At 34.1% G+C, this 19,411-nt stretch overlaps 1 protein-coding gene across 2 annotated transcripts in view; it reads right to left on the bottom strand.

Annotated features, from left to right (window-relative positions):
* Positions 1-2,106: 2,106 nt before the first annotated feature.
* The window catches only part of LOC128238467 (histone deacetylase 8-like), a 71,658-nt gene continuing 54,353 nt past the window's right edge, over positions 2,107-19,411 (bottom strand). Inside the window, exons 8-11 of one of the 2 annotated variants that reach the window (XM_052954419.1) lie at positions 18,766-18,938; positions 3,873-3,967; positions 3,325-3,430; positions 2,107-2,925 (exon numbers count right to left, since the gene is read on the bottom strand). In XM_052954419.1, coding sequence (XP_052810379.1) covers positions 2,894-2,925; positions 3,325-3,430; positions 3,873-3,967; positions 18,766-18,938 — 406 coding nt within the window. In that variant the 3' untranslated portion in view covers positions 2,107-2,893. Of the gene's footprint in view, positions 2,926-3,324; positions 3,431-3,872; positions 3,968-15,458; positions 15,551-18,765; positions 18,939-19,411 lie in introns of those variants that run through there. The other variant, XM_052954420.1, reaches the window with a different exon arrangement.

Below are 19,411 nucleotides of genomic sequence, written 5' to 3'. Positions count from 1 at the left end.
GTTTCACAATTACAACCCCATTAACTATGTAGTATTTAATGTCATCGTGAAATGTGAGTAACAATCTCAATTATATGATAATGAAGTCCTTTTGATCTAACAAGAGGCATTAATGTATTTTAGTTTAACAAACAAAGATCTCAGAAAATTAGCGCGTTTTGGGGGGGAATTGGTAAATGGTAAACGTGATAATAGCATTACTATTTTTTAAACGTGGTGTTATGATGTAATTGTGAATGACACCTTTGTTAACATTCTGATTTTTGAGAGAAGGGCTACAGTGGTTAGTATCCTTTGGATGTTTTATAATATAAACTCGGAGACAAAAGAAAGTATACAATTGTTCCCGACGTTTTTTTAAAATAATGTAAAGTTGATGTAGTAAATGAAAATAAATGGAGTGCTTTCTTTCATTGTAAATGTCGTTATAATGTATTAAACACAGATCAGTGAGATCACAACACAACAATTTTTAGTAGAAAATGGTGCATTTTGAGCGTATTCTATCACGTTTTTCTCCTATATTGATTTACAAAGTAATCTTGGACGATTAAGAGGGCGTGCCCCGGGTCCCCAGTTCGATCCGCTAGTGATATAAATACAATAAATAGTTCAACTTTCCGAACGCACTTTCTGTATAATAGCACTATGGAAATTACAGAGTCAACCAAAAAGGCAATTATATCTTTAAAAAAAACAGCAAGAAGGTTTCAATTTCATTTCCATAATAACACAGCAACTTATGTTTCCTTCTTTCTCCCGTTATTTTCGACTCGTGCGGAGACATAATTTGTTGCCTTTAGATGATATGTTGCACAATGGATAAACTGGTATATTCTAAAAACGTGACAACAGGACTTATATTACTCATGAGGTGTTGTTTGATCCATTCTTAAGCCACAGAGCCAATTTCAGGTGAAATATAATTTAGTAATTTATTGCACAATGGATAAACTGTTATATTCTAAAAACGTGACAACAGGACTTATAAACTCATGAGGTGTTTACATATAAGCATCGTTTACATATTACAGCAGAATTGTTTGGAATAATATACCTTTGGAAATACGAGAATCAAAAAACTTTAATACGTATAAAATAAAGGTCAAACAGTACCTCATAGGAAACTTGTGATTATACAAATTGTGATGTTTTATTCATAATTATATTTAACTGAGAGTATCTGTCTAATATTGATTCAACATCATCATCATGTCATCATATGCATCATTATCGTCAGCATCAACAGCATACTTATAATCATCATCATCATCGTTGTTAGCATCGTCTTCATGTTTGTCTTATGATTATTTGCCATATTTTCATTCTGTTTCAGAGGGCCATATCGAAAATAAGATTCTGTAGTTTTGTACATGATCTTAATATGTCACCTTCTTAAAATAAAGATATTATTATTATTATTATTATTATTATGTTGTTTGATCCGTTCTTAAGCCACAAAGCCAATTTCAGATGAAATACAATTTAGTAATTTATTCAATTATCTTTAAACACCTTAACATGTCTGAAAGAATGCATAGCTTATGCTTGCGAAAGATTCAGCCTTAAAAAGGCAGGAAACTTGACTATATGTAAATGTTGTGCTTTTGTCCTTCAAACCCGACTGTGCATAATGTGGCGGCTCCTTATTTTACATATAGTTTTATGTTCTAATAAGAATGCGACACGACTAATCCCGGGATGATTTCAACAGACGCAAAGTCATTGTAACATTAGATCCAAGAATGAAGCATAAATATCGTCTAGAATCATGTCTTTAATGACTCGATGTGCGCAAAAAGAGGCCCCTATGTATAATATGCATCAACTTTCCAAACATGTTTTTGTGTTTTAAAACTGTGTTTCAGGAGAAAATTACTTTATCCTTTCTCGTAACAGTACAAACATAGTTAGCACACAGACTACCGTTTGGTTCCTTTACCGGTCATATGGCGCCATTAATCAGACGCGACCACAGGCAATTTTTTTAAACCAAATTTAATGAAACTATTTTCAAAGTTATTTTCCCGTGTAATTGACTAATATACTATTAATTCATAAGAAAAAGGGTAATTTCAAGGAAGTGCAAGTCAACAAGGATTTTATTTTTTATTTCATTAAAAACTTAAACCGAACACAACTGAAAATATTGTCAACTTTGCACATAATTCTATTTGAATCAAATCCAAATTGCTAGAATCGAGAACGACTACCAGTAACTGTTATATATATATATATATATAATGATATATTTTCATTGACGCAACTTAAACGAAAACAGTTGAAAAGCCAGTGGACAATGTTGAAGACACAGATGCCTCTGTGTTGTGTTCAACAGTGAAGAGAATTATCATTATCCTCAATAGTGACATGATTGTAATAGCCCTGAAAAAATATTCTTATTGTAGTAACCTTGAAGTGGAAAGTTTGAAAGCAATGCATTGAAAATAAGTTAAGGATTGTGAAAAAATATTAAACCACATCCGTACCCTTTAATTGAGACATGATTCACTATATTAGGATGCATTGTTAAAGTTTGGATCATTTAAACCCTATAAGGCAGTATTAACTTTGAACTGAGAATAATATATATTTTCATTTACAACATAAGGCAACCATTATTCAACTTTAAAATGTAATAATGTTAGTAATAAAATATGAAGATAACAAAGGACAAACCTACAGGCAAACAATCTACAAAGACCCTGTTTGAAGGCACAAGGTCAAAGCCCAACCGACACTTTACAAGCACACAGAATGTTCAAAACATTACAGTCGTGACACATACAACACCACAGATATATATAACACATGCATTGAAGGATATTAAGCCTTATTTATAATTAAGGTACGGTTTTGTCCATGGTTATTATATCCTTTCAAACTGTCTTCATCAAGATGTCTGTTTTATCTGCGTTATATTGTCTGAAATGGAACAAAATGGATATAAACGATGTGTCTCAGGAACAGGACAAACGGGACAAAATTAATGCCCCAAAATCATTTGTCAATGTAAAAGTAAAATTTCTTTGAAGAATCAACTTTAAATAGCATTGCCTTTTGTTACAGTACATCAATGCGGACAAAACTAACAATACAGACCTACAAGTGAATTAAAAGTACCGTAAGTTAATGGCCAAGTTTGTTTCTCAGTGGAATTATCACAATTTTGAACAATAATTTGACCATTGCTGACACCAAGTCTACCACCCCATCTTGTCATTCTTAAATGTAAAAGCCAACCATCTAACTTGAAAGATTCTTACACAGGTAACAAAGTGTCTTTATGAACCCAAAACATTTCAAAACACGCCTGTCACTTACAGAGGAGCTGGGAGTATATTTGCTGTAAGCTATCCTGGGTGTTGAGATCTCGCTTGTTGCCAGGGGTAACCTCCAATGAGTAGTCAGGTCCATACTCCATGAGAAACTATGGTAAACATTTAGAACTAAACAATACAATTAAGTTATGGTTTTAAAAAGTAACATACTGCTCACTTGTTGTTAGGGGTTGCCCTCAGTGATACGTCAAGCCCATACTCAGTCAAAAAATGAATTAAAAATAAATCTATACTACTTAGTTATGGTACAAACACGTAACGTGCATCACATATGTGTTAAATCCTGTTTAGCCTTTTCTTAAGAAACATCAAATGACCAAAAAAATCGCCACTTACTTTTGAGAAAAAGGGAACAATCAATTAAATATGCACTTACATGTACACATGCCATATTAAATTTTGTCATAATTAATTATTTTGCTTCACTATGGAGGGGATGAAGACAATAACAAAAAGACAAACACACAATGTCAACAGTTTTTTTTCTTTGAAAAATACATTTTTACATGAGTGCACATCACTGCTTTATACCTTGTGGTCAGGTATGTCAGTCCCAAGTCTCCGCCCAAGGGCCACAGCAGTCAGGTAGGACCAACATCTCGCAGTGTTTGCATGGTGGTAACCCCCTGGTAAAAACAGACACCTAACTATTATACAAAGGCTCACACCACATGTACTCTGTAATGTATGTATTATATTATAATAGTAATAGTGGTTATAGTGATTTGACAAAATAATATATCATTGTCAGTGCTATTTGAATGCAATACCAGACAGTTAGTTAAAGGATGTGTAGCATATTTATTGAAACAGGTCATGTTTCTTATGCATGTCCAATTATTAAGAGTTCTGTATCTCCTGTCAAAAGTGTTGAGTATTAAACTTGAAGTCATACAGCACACTATTGTGTTAGTTATTCCCCAGTTGATGTATATATTTCGTCTGCAATTAATCGATGACCACCAACAACATAGAAAATATTACATTTTGCACCCCTTTTTGAAATTCAAAACATATCCTATCATAATACCTTTTACGAAGTACCTAAATTAGTGCATGCAACAGTATTTCTTTTTGGAAATCTTATCTTTAAGTAACAGGATATACAGATTAATTCAAGGAGAAAATTCTCAAGGATGTATTATTAGCTACCTAGAATACCAGTACCGGTTGTCCTCAAATTACATACACACTTTACGTTCTGCAATGTGAAAATAACATACGTTTATATTTTTTCTATCACAAGGCTTAGCCATGACGAATCCAGATTCAAGAAAAACGATAACATGTATAGAGCCCCTTATTGGATATCAAACCTCTTAGAATTGAATCAAAATAAAAACATGGATAATTATCTTTTCATCCATGAACATAAAGTGTTTGAAAACACATCTCAACACGAAGTCTGCAATTACAAAGCTGGAAACAATCACTGAATCTGTCTATGCAGAACCTTGATGGATGATTTATCAGACCAGCATCATGTTAGATACTGCACAGCTATCTGGCAATAATTTGTAACCATTAACGATTAGATAGAGGGTTAAATATTGCAATAGTCAGTGCATATTACTTAAGTTGCATAGACAAATATTAAATTAAATCCTTCATAGATGTGAATAGATAATATTGTATTTGTATTTCTTGTGTGACTCACAATTATGTGCAATGCAAATATTGTGATATGCATACAAACATCACTTATTTACACTTAAATGGTATTTTTAAGCAAATGTATTGTATTCAATTTGTGGTTTTATCATTGTTGACATGTTTTCAAAGAAAGGAAAACTGAAAGCATAGATCTAGTCATAACAAGAGCTGTCGTAGGACAGCGCGCTCGACTACGCCGCTTTGACTTAGAAGTGTATACAGTAATGATGTTATATGTTCCTGTCAATAGCAATAAACAATCAAATTATAAAATGAACAAGAATCACAATGTGACAAAACCAGGTTTTTAATGATTGGCAGAAGAGATTCAGTTTCAACTGCTTTCTTCTATTTTTTGTAACATGCAGAGACCTTGATTCTAAGGGCCCCAAACGCAATCCCACAGAAGTCCTCCATGAACTCTTCCGACATATCTAGTTTTGTCACGGTATGACAACCATAATTAAAACAGTAATTTATTTTTAGTAACAGTGACCTTGCTTGACCCAAGGGGGCCAAAAGGCAATCCATGAAAGCTCTGCATAAACTTGTCCTATATACCAAGTTTGGTCACACTATGTCAACCCTTACTTGAGTTATTCAGTACTAACCATATTTCTATTGATAGCAACAGTGACCTTGAACTAGACCATAACTCTCGGGGCCCAAAACACAATCTCAGGAAAGGTATCTATAAACTCTTCCTATATACCAAGCCTGGTCACAATATGTAGACCCTTACTTAAGTTATTCAATACCAACCCTTTTCTATTAATAGTAACCTTGACCTTGATCCTAAGGGCCTCAAACACACTCCCATAAAAGGTCTCCATAAACTCTTCATAAATACCAAGTTTGGTCTCTTTATGTCAAACCTAGCTAAAATTATTCAATACATAAGGTGACTTTGGCGCTGCCCTCCCACCAGCCCGCCAGAACAATGACGCAAGTCATTTACATAACTTGCTTTCCCTATATGAAAATGTGGTTAAGAATATAAAAATGCACCTTTCAAAACAAATTTAAAGAAAAATTAAAAAAAAACATTCAAGGGCCATAATTTGTATTTAGGGTTAAAATGGAGTTATGTTCCTTGTTGTAAGATGGTCGTCAATAATTCTGCTAAGTATTAAGTGTATTGAATGAAGGGTATAGAAGTTTTTTTTTAATAAAATACCAACTTGCCCTAAAACTATAACCTACCCTAAAGTTTTAACCTAAGTCAATCAGGGGCCATAACTTGTATTAAGGATAATATGGAGTTATATAACCTCATTGTGTGATGGTCCTGAACAACTGTGTGAAGTATTAAGTCAATTGAACAAAGGGTATAAAAGTTATCAATAAATATCCCAACCTGCCCTAAAACTTTAACCTAAGTTCCATAGTCAATCAGGGGCCATAATTTGTATAAAGGATAATATGGAGTTATCCAACCTCATTATGTGATGGCTCTGAACAACTGTGTAAAGTATTAAGTCAATAGAATGAATGGTATTGGAGTTTTAAGTAAAAATCCCAACCTGCCCTAAAACTTTAACCTGCGCCAACGCTGGGGCGAGTAGTATAGCCCTCCTTATTCTTCGAATAGTCGAGCTAAAAAGTATTATCATAATATTGTCATGCATGCTACTCTATATCAGTATTATACACCTTTTTATATCTTTTGATGTTTTATTTCCTTGTGTAGTTTGTAAAATTGATATGATTGCTTAATATTGTTTTATATTGTCTTTCGAGCGGATTTTACTGCCAGATAAGAAATCAACTTTTTGTTTTTTTGTAGGCAATTGATGTATATATTTGTTTAAGCATTCCAAAAAATGCCCAATTTCAAATATACGTGGTATTTTGTTGATTTATTACCAGCTAGAGATGTTACAGCCACGTACATTGGATAACAAATAAAAATTAATAATTTGTATGAACAAGATGGTCTATATTGCCCTATAAAGACCACCTAATTAAAATAATCAGCAAACCAGTGGTTATTAAGGAAGTTGCTGCTTGCTAAGCAAGAACATGGTAAGTGGTTGTCAAGTAATTCGATGGTTGATAGTTGTAAAGGGAAATCAATAGTATTCCTAGGGATTCATAGTCGAAACGTTGTCAGATGGTTGTTTCAACGGACAATGGATGTGGTGGCAATTGAAGCCCTCTGTTGCTATGGACGCCAATGGTAGCTAAAGCAGTCATTGATGGTTAAGGTAGTTATTGATTGCTAAGAAAGAAAGTGATTGCTAAGTTAGTCAATTGTTGCTAGGAAGTAATTGGTTGAAAAGAAAGTCATTGTTTGCTATGGATGAAAGTAGTTTCTAAGGTAATAATTGGTTGCTAAGAAGGTCATTTATTGCAAAGGAAGTCATTAGTTGCTATGAATGTAGGTAGTTGCACCGGTTGTCATTTGTAGCTGAGGAAGTCATTGCTTGCTAAGAAAGTCATTTGTTGCTAGGAAAGTTGTTGGTGGCTAAGGTAATTAGAAGTTGCTGAAGAAGTCATTGATTGAAAAAGTAGTCATAGGCTGCTATTGATGGAGGTGGTTGCTAAGGTTATCATTGGTTGCTAAGAAAGTCATTGGTTGCTAGGGAAATAATTAGTTCCTGAGGACGTCACTAGTTGCTAATGATGACAGTAGTTGGCAATGATGTCAGTGGAAGTCTTTGGTTGCTCAGTGAGTAAGCGGTTGCTTAGGAAGTAATAAGAGGCTAATGAAGTTGTGGATTGCTGTGAAATTCATACGTTAGTTGCTTAAAGAAAGTGCTTGCTTACTAAGTCATTGGTTGCTAAGAAAGTCATTGGTTGCTAGGGAATTCATTAGTTCCTTAGGAAGTCATAAGTTGCTACTGCTGAAAGTAGTTGGCAAGGACGTCAGTGGAAGTCTTTGGTTGCTCAGTGAGAAAGTGGTTGCTTAGGAAGTAATTAGTAGCTAATGGAGTCATGGATTGCTATGAAATTCATAAGTTTGTTGCTTAGAAGAAAGTGCTTGCTAATTAGGAACTGGAAGTCACTATGGTTACTATGGAAGTAAGAATTTGCTCTTTTTTAATAGATTGCTTTGTCACCACGGGCATGATTTGAACAAATTTGGTGAAGGAACACTACATAAAGCGACATACCAAAGGTCTGTGATTTGCAGTTTTAGAAAAGAAGGTTTTTTTTTTCAATTTACCATATATATCTATTATACAAATCCTGGGACCACAGGCGCAGGGCAAACTTTGATCCCAGGAACATAGTTTGAACAACCATGGTAATTGGCAACTACATGAGGCTACATACCAATAATCAAAAGTCTCGGCCTTTTGGTTTCTAAGATGAAGATTTACGAAGACATTACTAAATAAATATTAAGACACCCTGAAACCCAGTGAGCTGGGCCACCTTTTACCCCTGGGATATAATTGGAACAAACTTTGTAAAAGACCACTACATGAGGCTACATACTAATTACAAAAAGTCTTGGCTTTGTGGTATCAGAGAAGATTTTCAAAGTTTTTACTATACAAGTATAAACAAAACCTGAAACTACTGGAGCGGTCTCAGCTTTGACCCCAGGGACTTAATTGTAGGACCACTACATGATGCTGCTTACCAAATATCAAGGGTCTGGGCCTTGCAATTTTGAGAATATTTATAAAATTTCAAAATGTTGATGCAACACATACTGCTCAGGTGAGTTTAAAATTTGTCGTCTAATTCTGGATACCCTTTATATAGAGTAACACAATTAAGCAGTAAAAAAAACTTTTCAGTGTCCCTGCAAGAGACCAGAATTCTTATAACAGCTCATGAAAATACAAATGGATATAATGTAATAATAAATAAATCTTTTACCATACAAAAAGATGTGTCAAGTGTGGGGCTCAAACCCTCAAATTATGAGCTACTTACTGAGCTATCTTATTGCAAACTACAATACTTTGACTTTTCCTATTTAGTTAGTGCGTTAAAAAGCATGAATAACTTAGATTTTACTATTTTCACACTTAGATGCCAATAACATCCACTAGTCATAGAATTCTACTTGTTAATTTTGTATCCAATTCAAATATTGGCAATCATTTTGTATTCCACTAAGTGAAGTGTATTTTCTTATTCTTTGAGAAACTTGATGGAAGATTAAAATAAACTAAATGGAAGATTAAAAACAAAGGCATGCATGTTTTCTGAACAGTAAATACCATCTGGTATTTAACCAATAATTTGGAGAATTTGAAGAGAACCAAACTCTCTAACATAAAGAGTGAATTATTTTAATACTGATTCTTCTTTTCAGTGATTTATTTTGCACAAAATTATTTTTTATCGTATCATTAATGATAGTCAACTCTTAAATCCAAAAGCATATGCAAATATTTATTGCGTACATGACATATTTCTGAGAGGCTTCCCAGGGGATTTAGGTCTGAATTCCAGGGGATTTTGATATTACACCAGTCGATTTTTGCAGCAAAATTTAGTGCAATATCTACATTTATGATATAAGAATAAATACAGAAACACACTCAAATTACAATATTTTTTGGACTTAGTCATAATGGAATTTCACACTCATTATATTATGGATGCTTTCCACTGTCAACCTGGAGCTAGTTTTGAAAAAAAGGGGACGGGTCGGAATTGCGGGGGATTTATCCCCCCGCCGGGGGATATGGCATGTATGTTATTAGATGAAGCTACAGCCTTTGTCAAGTCCTATTAAAGGGTCTCATACAATTTTAAAGAAGCAATCTTTTACTGCAGCTTAGGCCAAAAATGAAATGAAAAGTGTGTTTATAATTTCTAAGTGTGACTTTAAACTTGGAGGTAAAAGGTCAACTGTCAACCAAGGCTTGGCCGCTTGCACTTTATCACAGTTCCAGTCTATTATTAGAAGTCGTGAGATGGCATGATAATATTTGATTTATTTCAAGAATTGCAATCTGTCCTGCTCGATGCAGCTGTTATCAAATTAAAGAATGGATTGTCTGGCTGTCATCCCTCATTTATAACAACGGCTGCGTACAATTAAATGATGTATTGTGTGATAATGCAGTGTTCTATATCATAACAATCTAAATTAAATATTTTTGTCTATCATCTACAGCATCTCCATGATACCTTAGGCCACACCAAATAATTAACTTGTTCATCAGATTTCCCGCACCTATTTCTTCAGAAAAGCAAAAAAAAAATTTTTTATTTTTTTATCACTTGCGCCATCACCATCTAAAAAAATAGTGTTTTTTTTACGAGCGCTAATTTGTTTAGTAGAATGTAGCCTTTTCCCTTATAAACCGTGTTTTTCGATCGTACCAATTCAAAGCACCGGCTAGTCTCAATCATGCAGCCACTCTAATTAGAGTCAATGAACGATATAGACCAGGATACAAGCATCTAGATGATCGAGACTAAATTGGCAACATGAAAACATTTATTTCACTTCCTGATTCTTGAAAATTACGTGAACAAATGACAATTCTACCACCATTTAAAATTTGATTAAATTTTGGACAAATGTGTTTGTTTTAATTTGGCTTCCGCTTAGAGTAAACATATATATAATGGGCAAGACGTGCTGAATTTCATCGTGAATGACAGTGATTTTCCAAAGTTTGAATTTGGTTCGGACATGCTTGACAGGAATTCGGATGACCGTTACCTTTAAAAGACAGTTTCCAATCAGTCATCTATACCTACTACACCTGTCCAGGTAAAAACTTCAGGTGTGTATTTTAACTTCTTTGTTGTTAGCAAATATGATGTATCTTTTGTATTATTTGTTGCCTTCAAAAATATACATTTAATGATTTATGCATGTTTGTTTTTATTTTGCTACAGATCAGAGTATAGTGTTTATTTTATTCCTATGCAATGCATGTACAGTAATAGAAAAATAAAGCTTGGCCAAGAAACGAGCACCACTTTTCTTGTGTTATCATCAAACTGTTTCAGTAATGCATACTACATTATTCTACAATGAACATTTATGTAAAATATTGCTTATTTAAATTTCAGATTCCTCCGATGCAGCGGATCATGAAATTCCTGTCCCCATGAGGCAACGAGGGCGTGCTCGTGGTGGAGGCCTTGGTCGCCGATGAGTCAATCTTCGTGGACAGTAGGATGACGCTAAAAATTAACCTGACTGACAATCCTCTGTCCTTAATGCAATCCCATGAGTTTTACCATTCACAAAAAAACATCAAACAAGCGGGATTGTGTATATTTTGTAAATATTAGTCAAAAAGGATAAAAAAAATGGTGTCAGACTGTGTGATTGGAAAAAGGTATTAATCACACTTCGTGTTGCAAATAAATGTTTGTAGATGTTCGTGGGGCATTAATGTTCGTGGTTTTCGTGGGTTGGGTGATCCACGAATTCAAGATCCCACGAAATATAAACCCTTTATTCACTTCACTTTCAATTGCCTTGTTACGTACATACTCTAGTGTATTATTTACAAAGATCGCAGTACACAGTGTTAAAACCTGTCTCACTGTATAACTTACGATCATTATTCTGTTAATATATTATAACTGCCTTTAACAAATAATGAACCAAATCAATTAAATGTGTTTTATGCAGCAAATGACAGTTATAAGCACGTGTTTAAACGTGTGCTGTTAATGAAAATCTCCAAGTTTACAAGATGTGCGTGATGAGTGTCCATACTCGAGTTTTTTATTTAATGAAATAATTAATCGATTACTAGTACATTGAAGGTTACTAAGCACCGAACGTGACAATATACGCACCTTTTCGGTGTTTTCACAGTTTGCAAAATTCTTAATTGGCATTCAATGGCTTCCCCTATCTGTTTTTTTATGATCAGAGTACATCTTCTTTTATTACCTTTATTCCCAATTAAATCGATAAGTGACATGGGTAAATAATATGCACTAATTGGCATGTCGTACCACATTAGCGAGTGTCATAAACCGAGTGACGTAGAAGACAAAAATCACGGGCCAGCGCGTGGATATTATGCAGATGATCTAGGACGATCACATCTTTTTTTTTCAAAAAATGAAAATCCACGAATTCAAGTACCCACGAAATTGTTTTTTTTCGGCAATCCACGAAATTTCATGCCCACGAACATTAATGATTTCACAGTATATATGGAAATCATTCAAGTGTTAAATATTAATGCTGATTGTTTTTGTCTATGAAAAAATATTGCATATTCTTGTATTTCCTTGAAATATTTTTTTGCTATATAAGAAGATTGACACAATCAGTATTTGCAGTACAAAAGAAGTAAAAGTGTCTTTTGTATTTCTATTACTTGTCAAAATTTGAACAAAATATCTAAAAAAAATTAAGGAAAATCTGCAAGTTTAAAAAAGATAGGCGTTAAATTCTGAGAAAGCCTAAAATCAATCTGGCGCTGGCTGGAATTTTCTGTGACATATTTGGTGCTGAAATGGGTTACAATACGGTGTAGGATTTTTGTAAATTCTTTTCCAGAACTAAGATGGCTACCAAGGCCAATCGTGTAGTCATTGCAAGAGTGATAGCTGTAGTTTATATTTAAATGCAAATGCCTACATTTTTTTGTGTGTTATTTTTCAAGTCACCTTGTCTAGTCATTTCCATGGCATGAGATAAGACAATGTAATTTAATAGAGAATTATTTTTAACCAAGTTTTCCTAAGGAAAAGTGGAAAACCTAGTTAATAGATTTGGATATACCATTGGGCAGGCAGGTGGCTGTGACCATTGGCGCTTGTGTCCAGGCTTTAACTCAGCCATGCATAGGGTATTTTGGGAAAAAAAATCAAAAAGGTTTAAAAAACTGGAAAACTGGTTTTTAGTTCTCTCATTTATTAAATATTTTAAAGAAATACATTTGCTTGATCTAATAGCATTGTTTGATCTCAAAACTAATATTTGTATAGAATTATCTTCTAGTGTTATCATTTTTTCACTGGATGTTATCCTTGTACTGTTTACAATATCATTGTTTAGTTAACAAGTGCATAAAATGTGATCAAAAGTGAGTTAAATGACTATATATATTTGTTCGCTCTTCGCTCGCTCCTCATTTTTGCTAAATGCAAAACAAATATTTGTATTATTATTTCGCTCGCTCGCCCCATTATTTTATGGAAAAAATCCGATGAACAAGTTATCAATTTGGTGTGGCCTTATTAATATATTTTTTATCTGTTCAATGATAGCAAGGTGCTGTGTATGAAATTTTGTTAAATATGTCTTAATAGTTTTAACATTCTAACAGAGACCAAAAATGTTGCTGTACACATATACCAAATTTGTCAGAAAGTATCAAAGACAAATGCTATTTCTCAAAATGTTGCCATCATATATGCCATAAAACTTTTACAGGATACTTCAAAATCATTGTTAATACATGACTTGTGAACAGTTTTGGAGCCACAAAACATGTATTTTATGATTTATGATATATGGACAATTCATTATCAATAGGTCATATGGACAGTTGAACACCATAAACTTCTGCCTAGTATAGCAAGCAAATTCGTTGAATTGATATCCCCAGCCTGATTGGGCTAAGTCAAGGAATGGAAATCAATTGTTGATGAAATATATAATTAAATGATTTTAAGTTTGATTGCAACTGTTTGAAAAATAAATAAATATTGTATATAATGTAACATTTATAATTGACCAAGAAACCTAGTTTATGACTCCATGTTACCCAGTTCCAAACTGATCTAAGATTTCATCAAGGCAAACATTCTGATCAAGTTTCATGAAGATTGGTCCAGATATATTGCCAAAAATATAGCCTCTAGAGTGTCCAAAAGTGTTTTTTTTAAGATTTAACTCAGTGATCTCATTTTTGACCCCACATGACCGACTAGTTTCAAACTATTCCAAGATTTCATTGAGGCATTTTGATTAAGTTTCATGGAAATTAGAGCAGATGTATTGCCTCTCGAGTGTTCCCAAGATTTCTGTAAGATATGACCTAGTGACCTAGTTTTTGAACCATATGACCCATTTTTAAAACGCAGTCGAAATTCAACCCAAGAGAACATTCTGACCATGTTTGAACTTAATCAGACCAATCACCACCATAAAATAGACCAATCACCACCATAAAATAGTTTTGGACAAGATTTTTGAAAGATTTGACCTAGTGACCTAATTTCTAATCACGTGACTCAGTTTAAAATATGTCGAAGAGTTCATCAAGGAGAACATTCTGATCAAGTTTAATAAATATAAGACCATACATATTGCCTCTAATGTGTTTCAAAGATTTTTCTAAGACTTGACCTAGTGACCTAATTTTTGACCCCATGTGAACCACTTTTATAAGTGGTCCATATTTCATCAAGGGGTACATCATGACTAATTTTGAACATAACTTGACCAATCATTACCATGATATGGTTCTGGACAATATTTTTCTGAGATTTGACCTAATGACCTTATTTTCCATCATATGTGACCCAGTTTTATTAACAACCAAGACTTCAACACGGAAAACATTCTGATAAGGTTTCATGAATATTTGACCATGTATAATGCCTCTAGTATGTTCAAAAGATTTTTCTAAGATTTAACCTAGTGACCTAGTTTTTGACCCCATGTGACCCACTTTTAAAATAGGTCGAGATATGATCAAGGGGAACATTCTGACCAAGTTTATACATTTTCTGATCAATGCCTACCAAGATATGGTACCGGACAGACGGACGGACGGACAGAATGACAACGCCAAAACAATATCCCCCTCCCGAAATCTTCGATTCGGCGGGGGATAACAAGGCAGTCCAAAGGACAGCTATATCCCCCACCGTTGTTTTTTAGTGTATTATGTTTTTCTCGCAACCTGACTGGTACGTTGAATCTGACCAAAATTGTACACAACCACTGGTCAAGAGTGGGAATATAGGAAATACAAGTTGTTTGATCGGTAACCTAAATATTCTTGGATATTTGAACATATTATAAAAGGATATTTGTTCAAGTTTTTCATATTGAGTGTAGTGTAGGTAAGATCAATGTCAAGGTTATTTTAGCTAAAAATAGGAAGTAAAATGAGTCCTTGATTTATAACATTGATGAAATAGCAAGCCTTAAGTATTTTCTATAAAGTGATACATATATATTGTGGTGACGTCATAACATTGTTTTACTGCTTTTGACGAGAAAACACATGTTATCAATATATTATCACATTTGTGTCCATTGTTTTTTTTTAATATTAAGTTTGTTGCACATAATGATAATTATGAATATAACCTTTGACCTCTAAATGGGACCTTGACCTTCAACCAAGCTAGTTGTAACATGTGCTTTGCACATTGTCTCAATATGGTGAACACTTGTGGAAAGATATTTCAAAATCCCTCAAGACAGATAAGACAACATGAGCAAAAACAATACTTATGAGGTTAGATAAGCCTGAAGTCACAGTATCACATCACAACCTAGGGTAATTGGTGAGGTAAAAGAATTCCATAGGGTCATCAACCAGCCCATTTGCCCCATCACCACTTCTGGATGGCACCTTTAAATTTTATGTGTGAACTTGACCTTTGAGGTATGGACCCGTGTCAAGGTAACTGCACATCGTCTGAAGGAGGACAACATTTGTACCAAATAATATGGTTATCCATCAATGCATAAGTAAGTTATTGCACGGACACAAGCATGTGTATTTTAACCTTTAAATGTCTTGTGTGACCTTGACCTTTGAGGTATGGACCCGGGCCAAGGTCACTGCATATCGTCTCAATGAGGACAAGATTTGTACCAAGTAATATGGTAATCCATCAATGCATAAGTTAGTTATAGCACGGACATGAACATATGTAGTCTGACTTTTAAATGTCTCGTCTGACCTTGACCTTTGAGGTATGAACCTGGGTCAAGGTAACTGCACATTGCCTCAATGAGGACAACATTTGTACCAAGTAATATGGTAATCCATCAATGCATAAGTAAGTTATTGCGCGGACACGAGCATGTTAACTCTGACCTTTAAATGTCTCGTGTGACCTTGACCTTTGAGGTATGGACCCGGGTCAAGGTCACTGCACATCGTCTCAATGAGGACAACATTTGTACCAAGTAATATGGTAATGCATCCATGCATAAGTAAGTTATAGCTCGGACACGAAATGTTACAGCCAAACGGACGGACGGACTGACGGACTAAGTGCATTCATATAATCCCCTCCCCACTCTGTGGACGGTGATTAAAAATAGCTAATTTTGGTATTAGTTATTTCAGCACATGGTTTCTATTTCATTTAATAATTATGGATGTTTAAATTATTATCTAAACAAATATTACGCAATGAATCATTTCTCTAAAATGACAATTTATCATTCTACAATGTCTTCATTAACAGAAGACAAAACTGAAAACATCAAACAAAGATGCCAGGCCATAGGGCAGCACAGTAAAATATATATAATTATAAAATCTGTGTAAAATAGCATTTAATAAGTGAGGGCATTAAATCATTAACTACAAAAAAAAACACCACTGGTATATTCACTTGCAACTACAAGTAAAACAAGAGGTGCCACAGTGTAAAACAAATGCCCCTGACTGTGACATTGACCTTTGAACAATGTCATAAAAAAAGGGAAGAAAACAGCAATGAAATGTATGGCAAGTTATCTTAAGTTGCCTCTGAACCACCTAACCTACACTCTTATGTCCTAATAAACAGCATTCCATGGTCAACAAACACTGAGTGTGACCTTCACCTTTTAGGTTGTGACCTTTACCTTAGAGGGTGTGACCATTACCTAAGAGGTCGGGACATGGGTCTTGCACATGACACGTCGTCTTGATATGTCGAAAACATTTGGCAATTTATTTTTTAATCTGTCCATACAAGAGAAACAGCCAGGACACAACCAACTATTCTCTATGTCCTTATATGCAGCATTCCATAGCATTCAAACACTTGTGTGACCTTAACCTTAAAGATAGGAAGACAGGTCTTGTATGGGACACATCATCTTTATATGCTGAAAACATGTGGCAAGTTATTTTAACATCTGTCCAAACAAGAAAATGATATAGCTTTGACATGAAAATATCAGCCTGACACATGGACGGACGAAAAGATGGACTGGCGGATAGACGGACTGTGCAATTTTAATATGCTCACCTTTGGGGGAATAAAAACAAAGAAATTACATATAGACTGTAAGTCACAAAGACAAGAAATTATCAAACATGATTATAAGATTGGTCTAATTCCCACCTTTTCATTGATTAAAAATGTCTCTCCCATTTATAAAAAAACATATAAAATATGTAAACAAACCTATGTGTGAAACACAATATGAAATGAAATTAATGAATAAAATATGATGTAAACACAGTTTTTAGAAACTTTATCACTGAAAGCATAATTATAATAAAACATAATTTTATGTCCTGATTATGGTGCACACAGTTTGATATTCTTTATATTTTTATTGTCTATAAAACAGGATTAAACCTCATTATCATCAATACCTGTATACTATTATTCACAGAAATGAAATTTTGACCATCACAGATGTAGTTTAGACTGTAGTACGTATTACATACCTGTATAATACATGTATGTGGGGTAAATTTGTATTTTTAAATGTAAATTTACAGAAAATAATTGACATTTGTTGCCCGGTTTCATGTAGTGGTGTATTATTTTAAACCTACATATTTTGTTTCTTTTCTGAGCTTTTTTACAAAAAAAAATTGCCAATGATTGCAAGTATTAGGTATCCAGAGTCACCAAATCAGGAGTCTCTGGCCTTCACTCATTTTGCCTTAGCTATTTTCTACAATATTCTTGGACACCAGATGTAGACACTTGATAAACTATTATCAGGGCTCGAATTTAGCACCCGCGAGTCAAAATTGGAAAATGCGAGTTGAATTTAAAGACAGGCGCAAAAATTTGAGAGTTCAAAATTTGCAGAAAAAATGCAATCCTTGAAAGAGATACAAACATAATCTGTGATCGATTCCTGCACAATAGATGTAAAACTCATTTTAGAAATGCCTACTTTTGTTTTCCGATAAACACACAGAAAGTGATGACTTAGATTAATTTTCTAGGCACAGGCTAGTACTCGTTACTATGTGGCAGGTACTCATTACTATGTTTACAGCTTTATAGACTGGTCTTTTGTTTTCATTTTTGGCGGCGGTATTTAGCGATAATAGAGACACAGTCTGTAGAATGATGACAAGCAAAAATTTAAGTTTTTTCCCGCGTAGTCAGATTTAAAATCGCTGACGGCTGTTGGTGATGATTAATCGGTTCCAAAAAGAAGCCAAAACTTATTACAAGATTATTCATTAAAACAATAAAACTATGCCTTAAATCAGTGTTTTCCATTATATATTTTTTCATAGCAAACACAAAGGGTTGACTTAAAAAATGTCAATGAGTTTCAGGTTTTGCGAATTGAAAATTTAGCACTCGCAAATATTTGCAAGTAACAAAAAAAGTTAAATTCGAGCCCTGATTATAAAGGATAGTTGAGTTGTATTGGTATTATAATACATTTATTTTGCTAATCTTACAATATGGTGTCATTTTCATGAAGCATCTTTAGAGGCTGTTTTCCTTTCCGCAAATTCATATAATCACTCTTTATTTTCTGAGACTTTATTAGGCACTGACTAGACAATATTTAGCTAAATATGCATCATACGTTACCTACAAACAACTACTAAAGTTTTCAATCATCTTAAACAACAGTTTGCATTCATCAAGGTATTTGAATAATTTAAAGATGATTTTTTATTGAACATCAATGCTCAGTACTCACCTCCCCCAAGCAACAGCAGAGGTAGTTTCCATGACAACAGTGTGTACAGACATTTGCCAAGGGCAAAAGGTGTGAGGTTAAAGGACTCCATGGGGTCGCCTGCCAGCCCATCCGCCCCACACTGACACACCACCACGTCTGGCTGATACTGTTCCTTCACTTTCACCAGAATCCTGGTAACCATGGCAATGACAGAGATGAACTAAATGGTTGTTTTTGCAATCTTAAACCAATGTCTCCCCTCGTCACAGTCACCATCTCAATATGGTGAACATTCAAAATCTTCAAGAGATACATAGATTAGTGGACACTAAATGTAGTCATATGACCTTTGACCTCTTAGTGTCACCTTGACCTTGAACAATGATGTTTGTAACATTGATTCTGCACATCTTCCCAATATGGTTAACATTTGTGGTGAGTTATTTCAAAATCCTTCAAGTGGTTCAAGAGAGTAACCATGACAATGACAGAGATGATTTATGAAGCTAGATAAGAAACTTATTGCTCTTAACATAAGATGTACATTAATATCCCCTTTACAAAAACATCTTAAGCATTATGAGATAAGTTTTAATAGGTGAATGGTTTTGGAGGTATATTACAGAATCTGCTTTTTGTACAAGGGCAAAAAATGCTTCAATAC

The sequence above is a fragment of the Mya arenaria genome, chromosome 6, assembly GCF_026914265.1.
Source record: "Mya arenaria isolate MELC-2E11 chromosome 6, ASM2691426v1".
NCBI lineage: Eukaryota > Metazoa > Mollusca > Bivalvia > Myida > Myidae > Mya > Mya arenaria.
The sequence above is the reverse complement of the archived record's forward strand: the minus strand, read 5'-3'. Positions and strand labels throughout refer to the sequence as shown.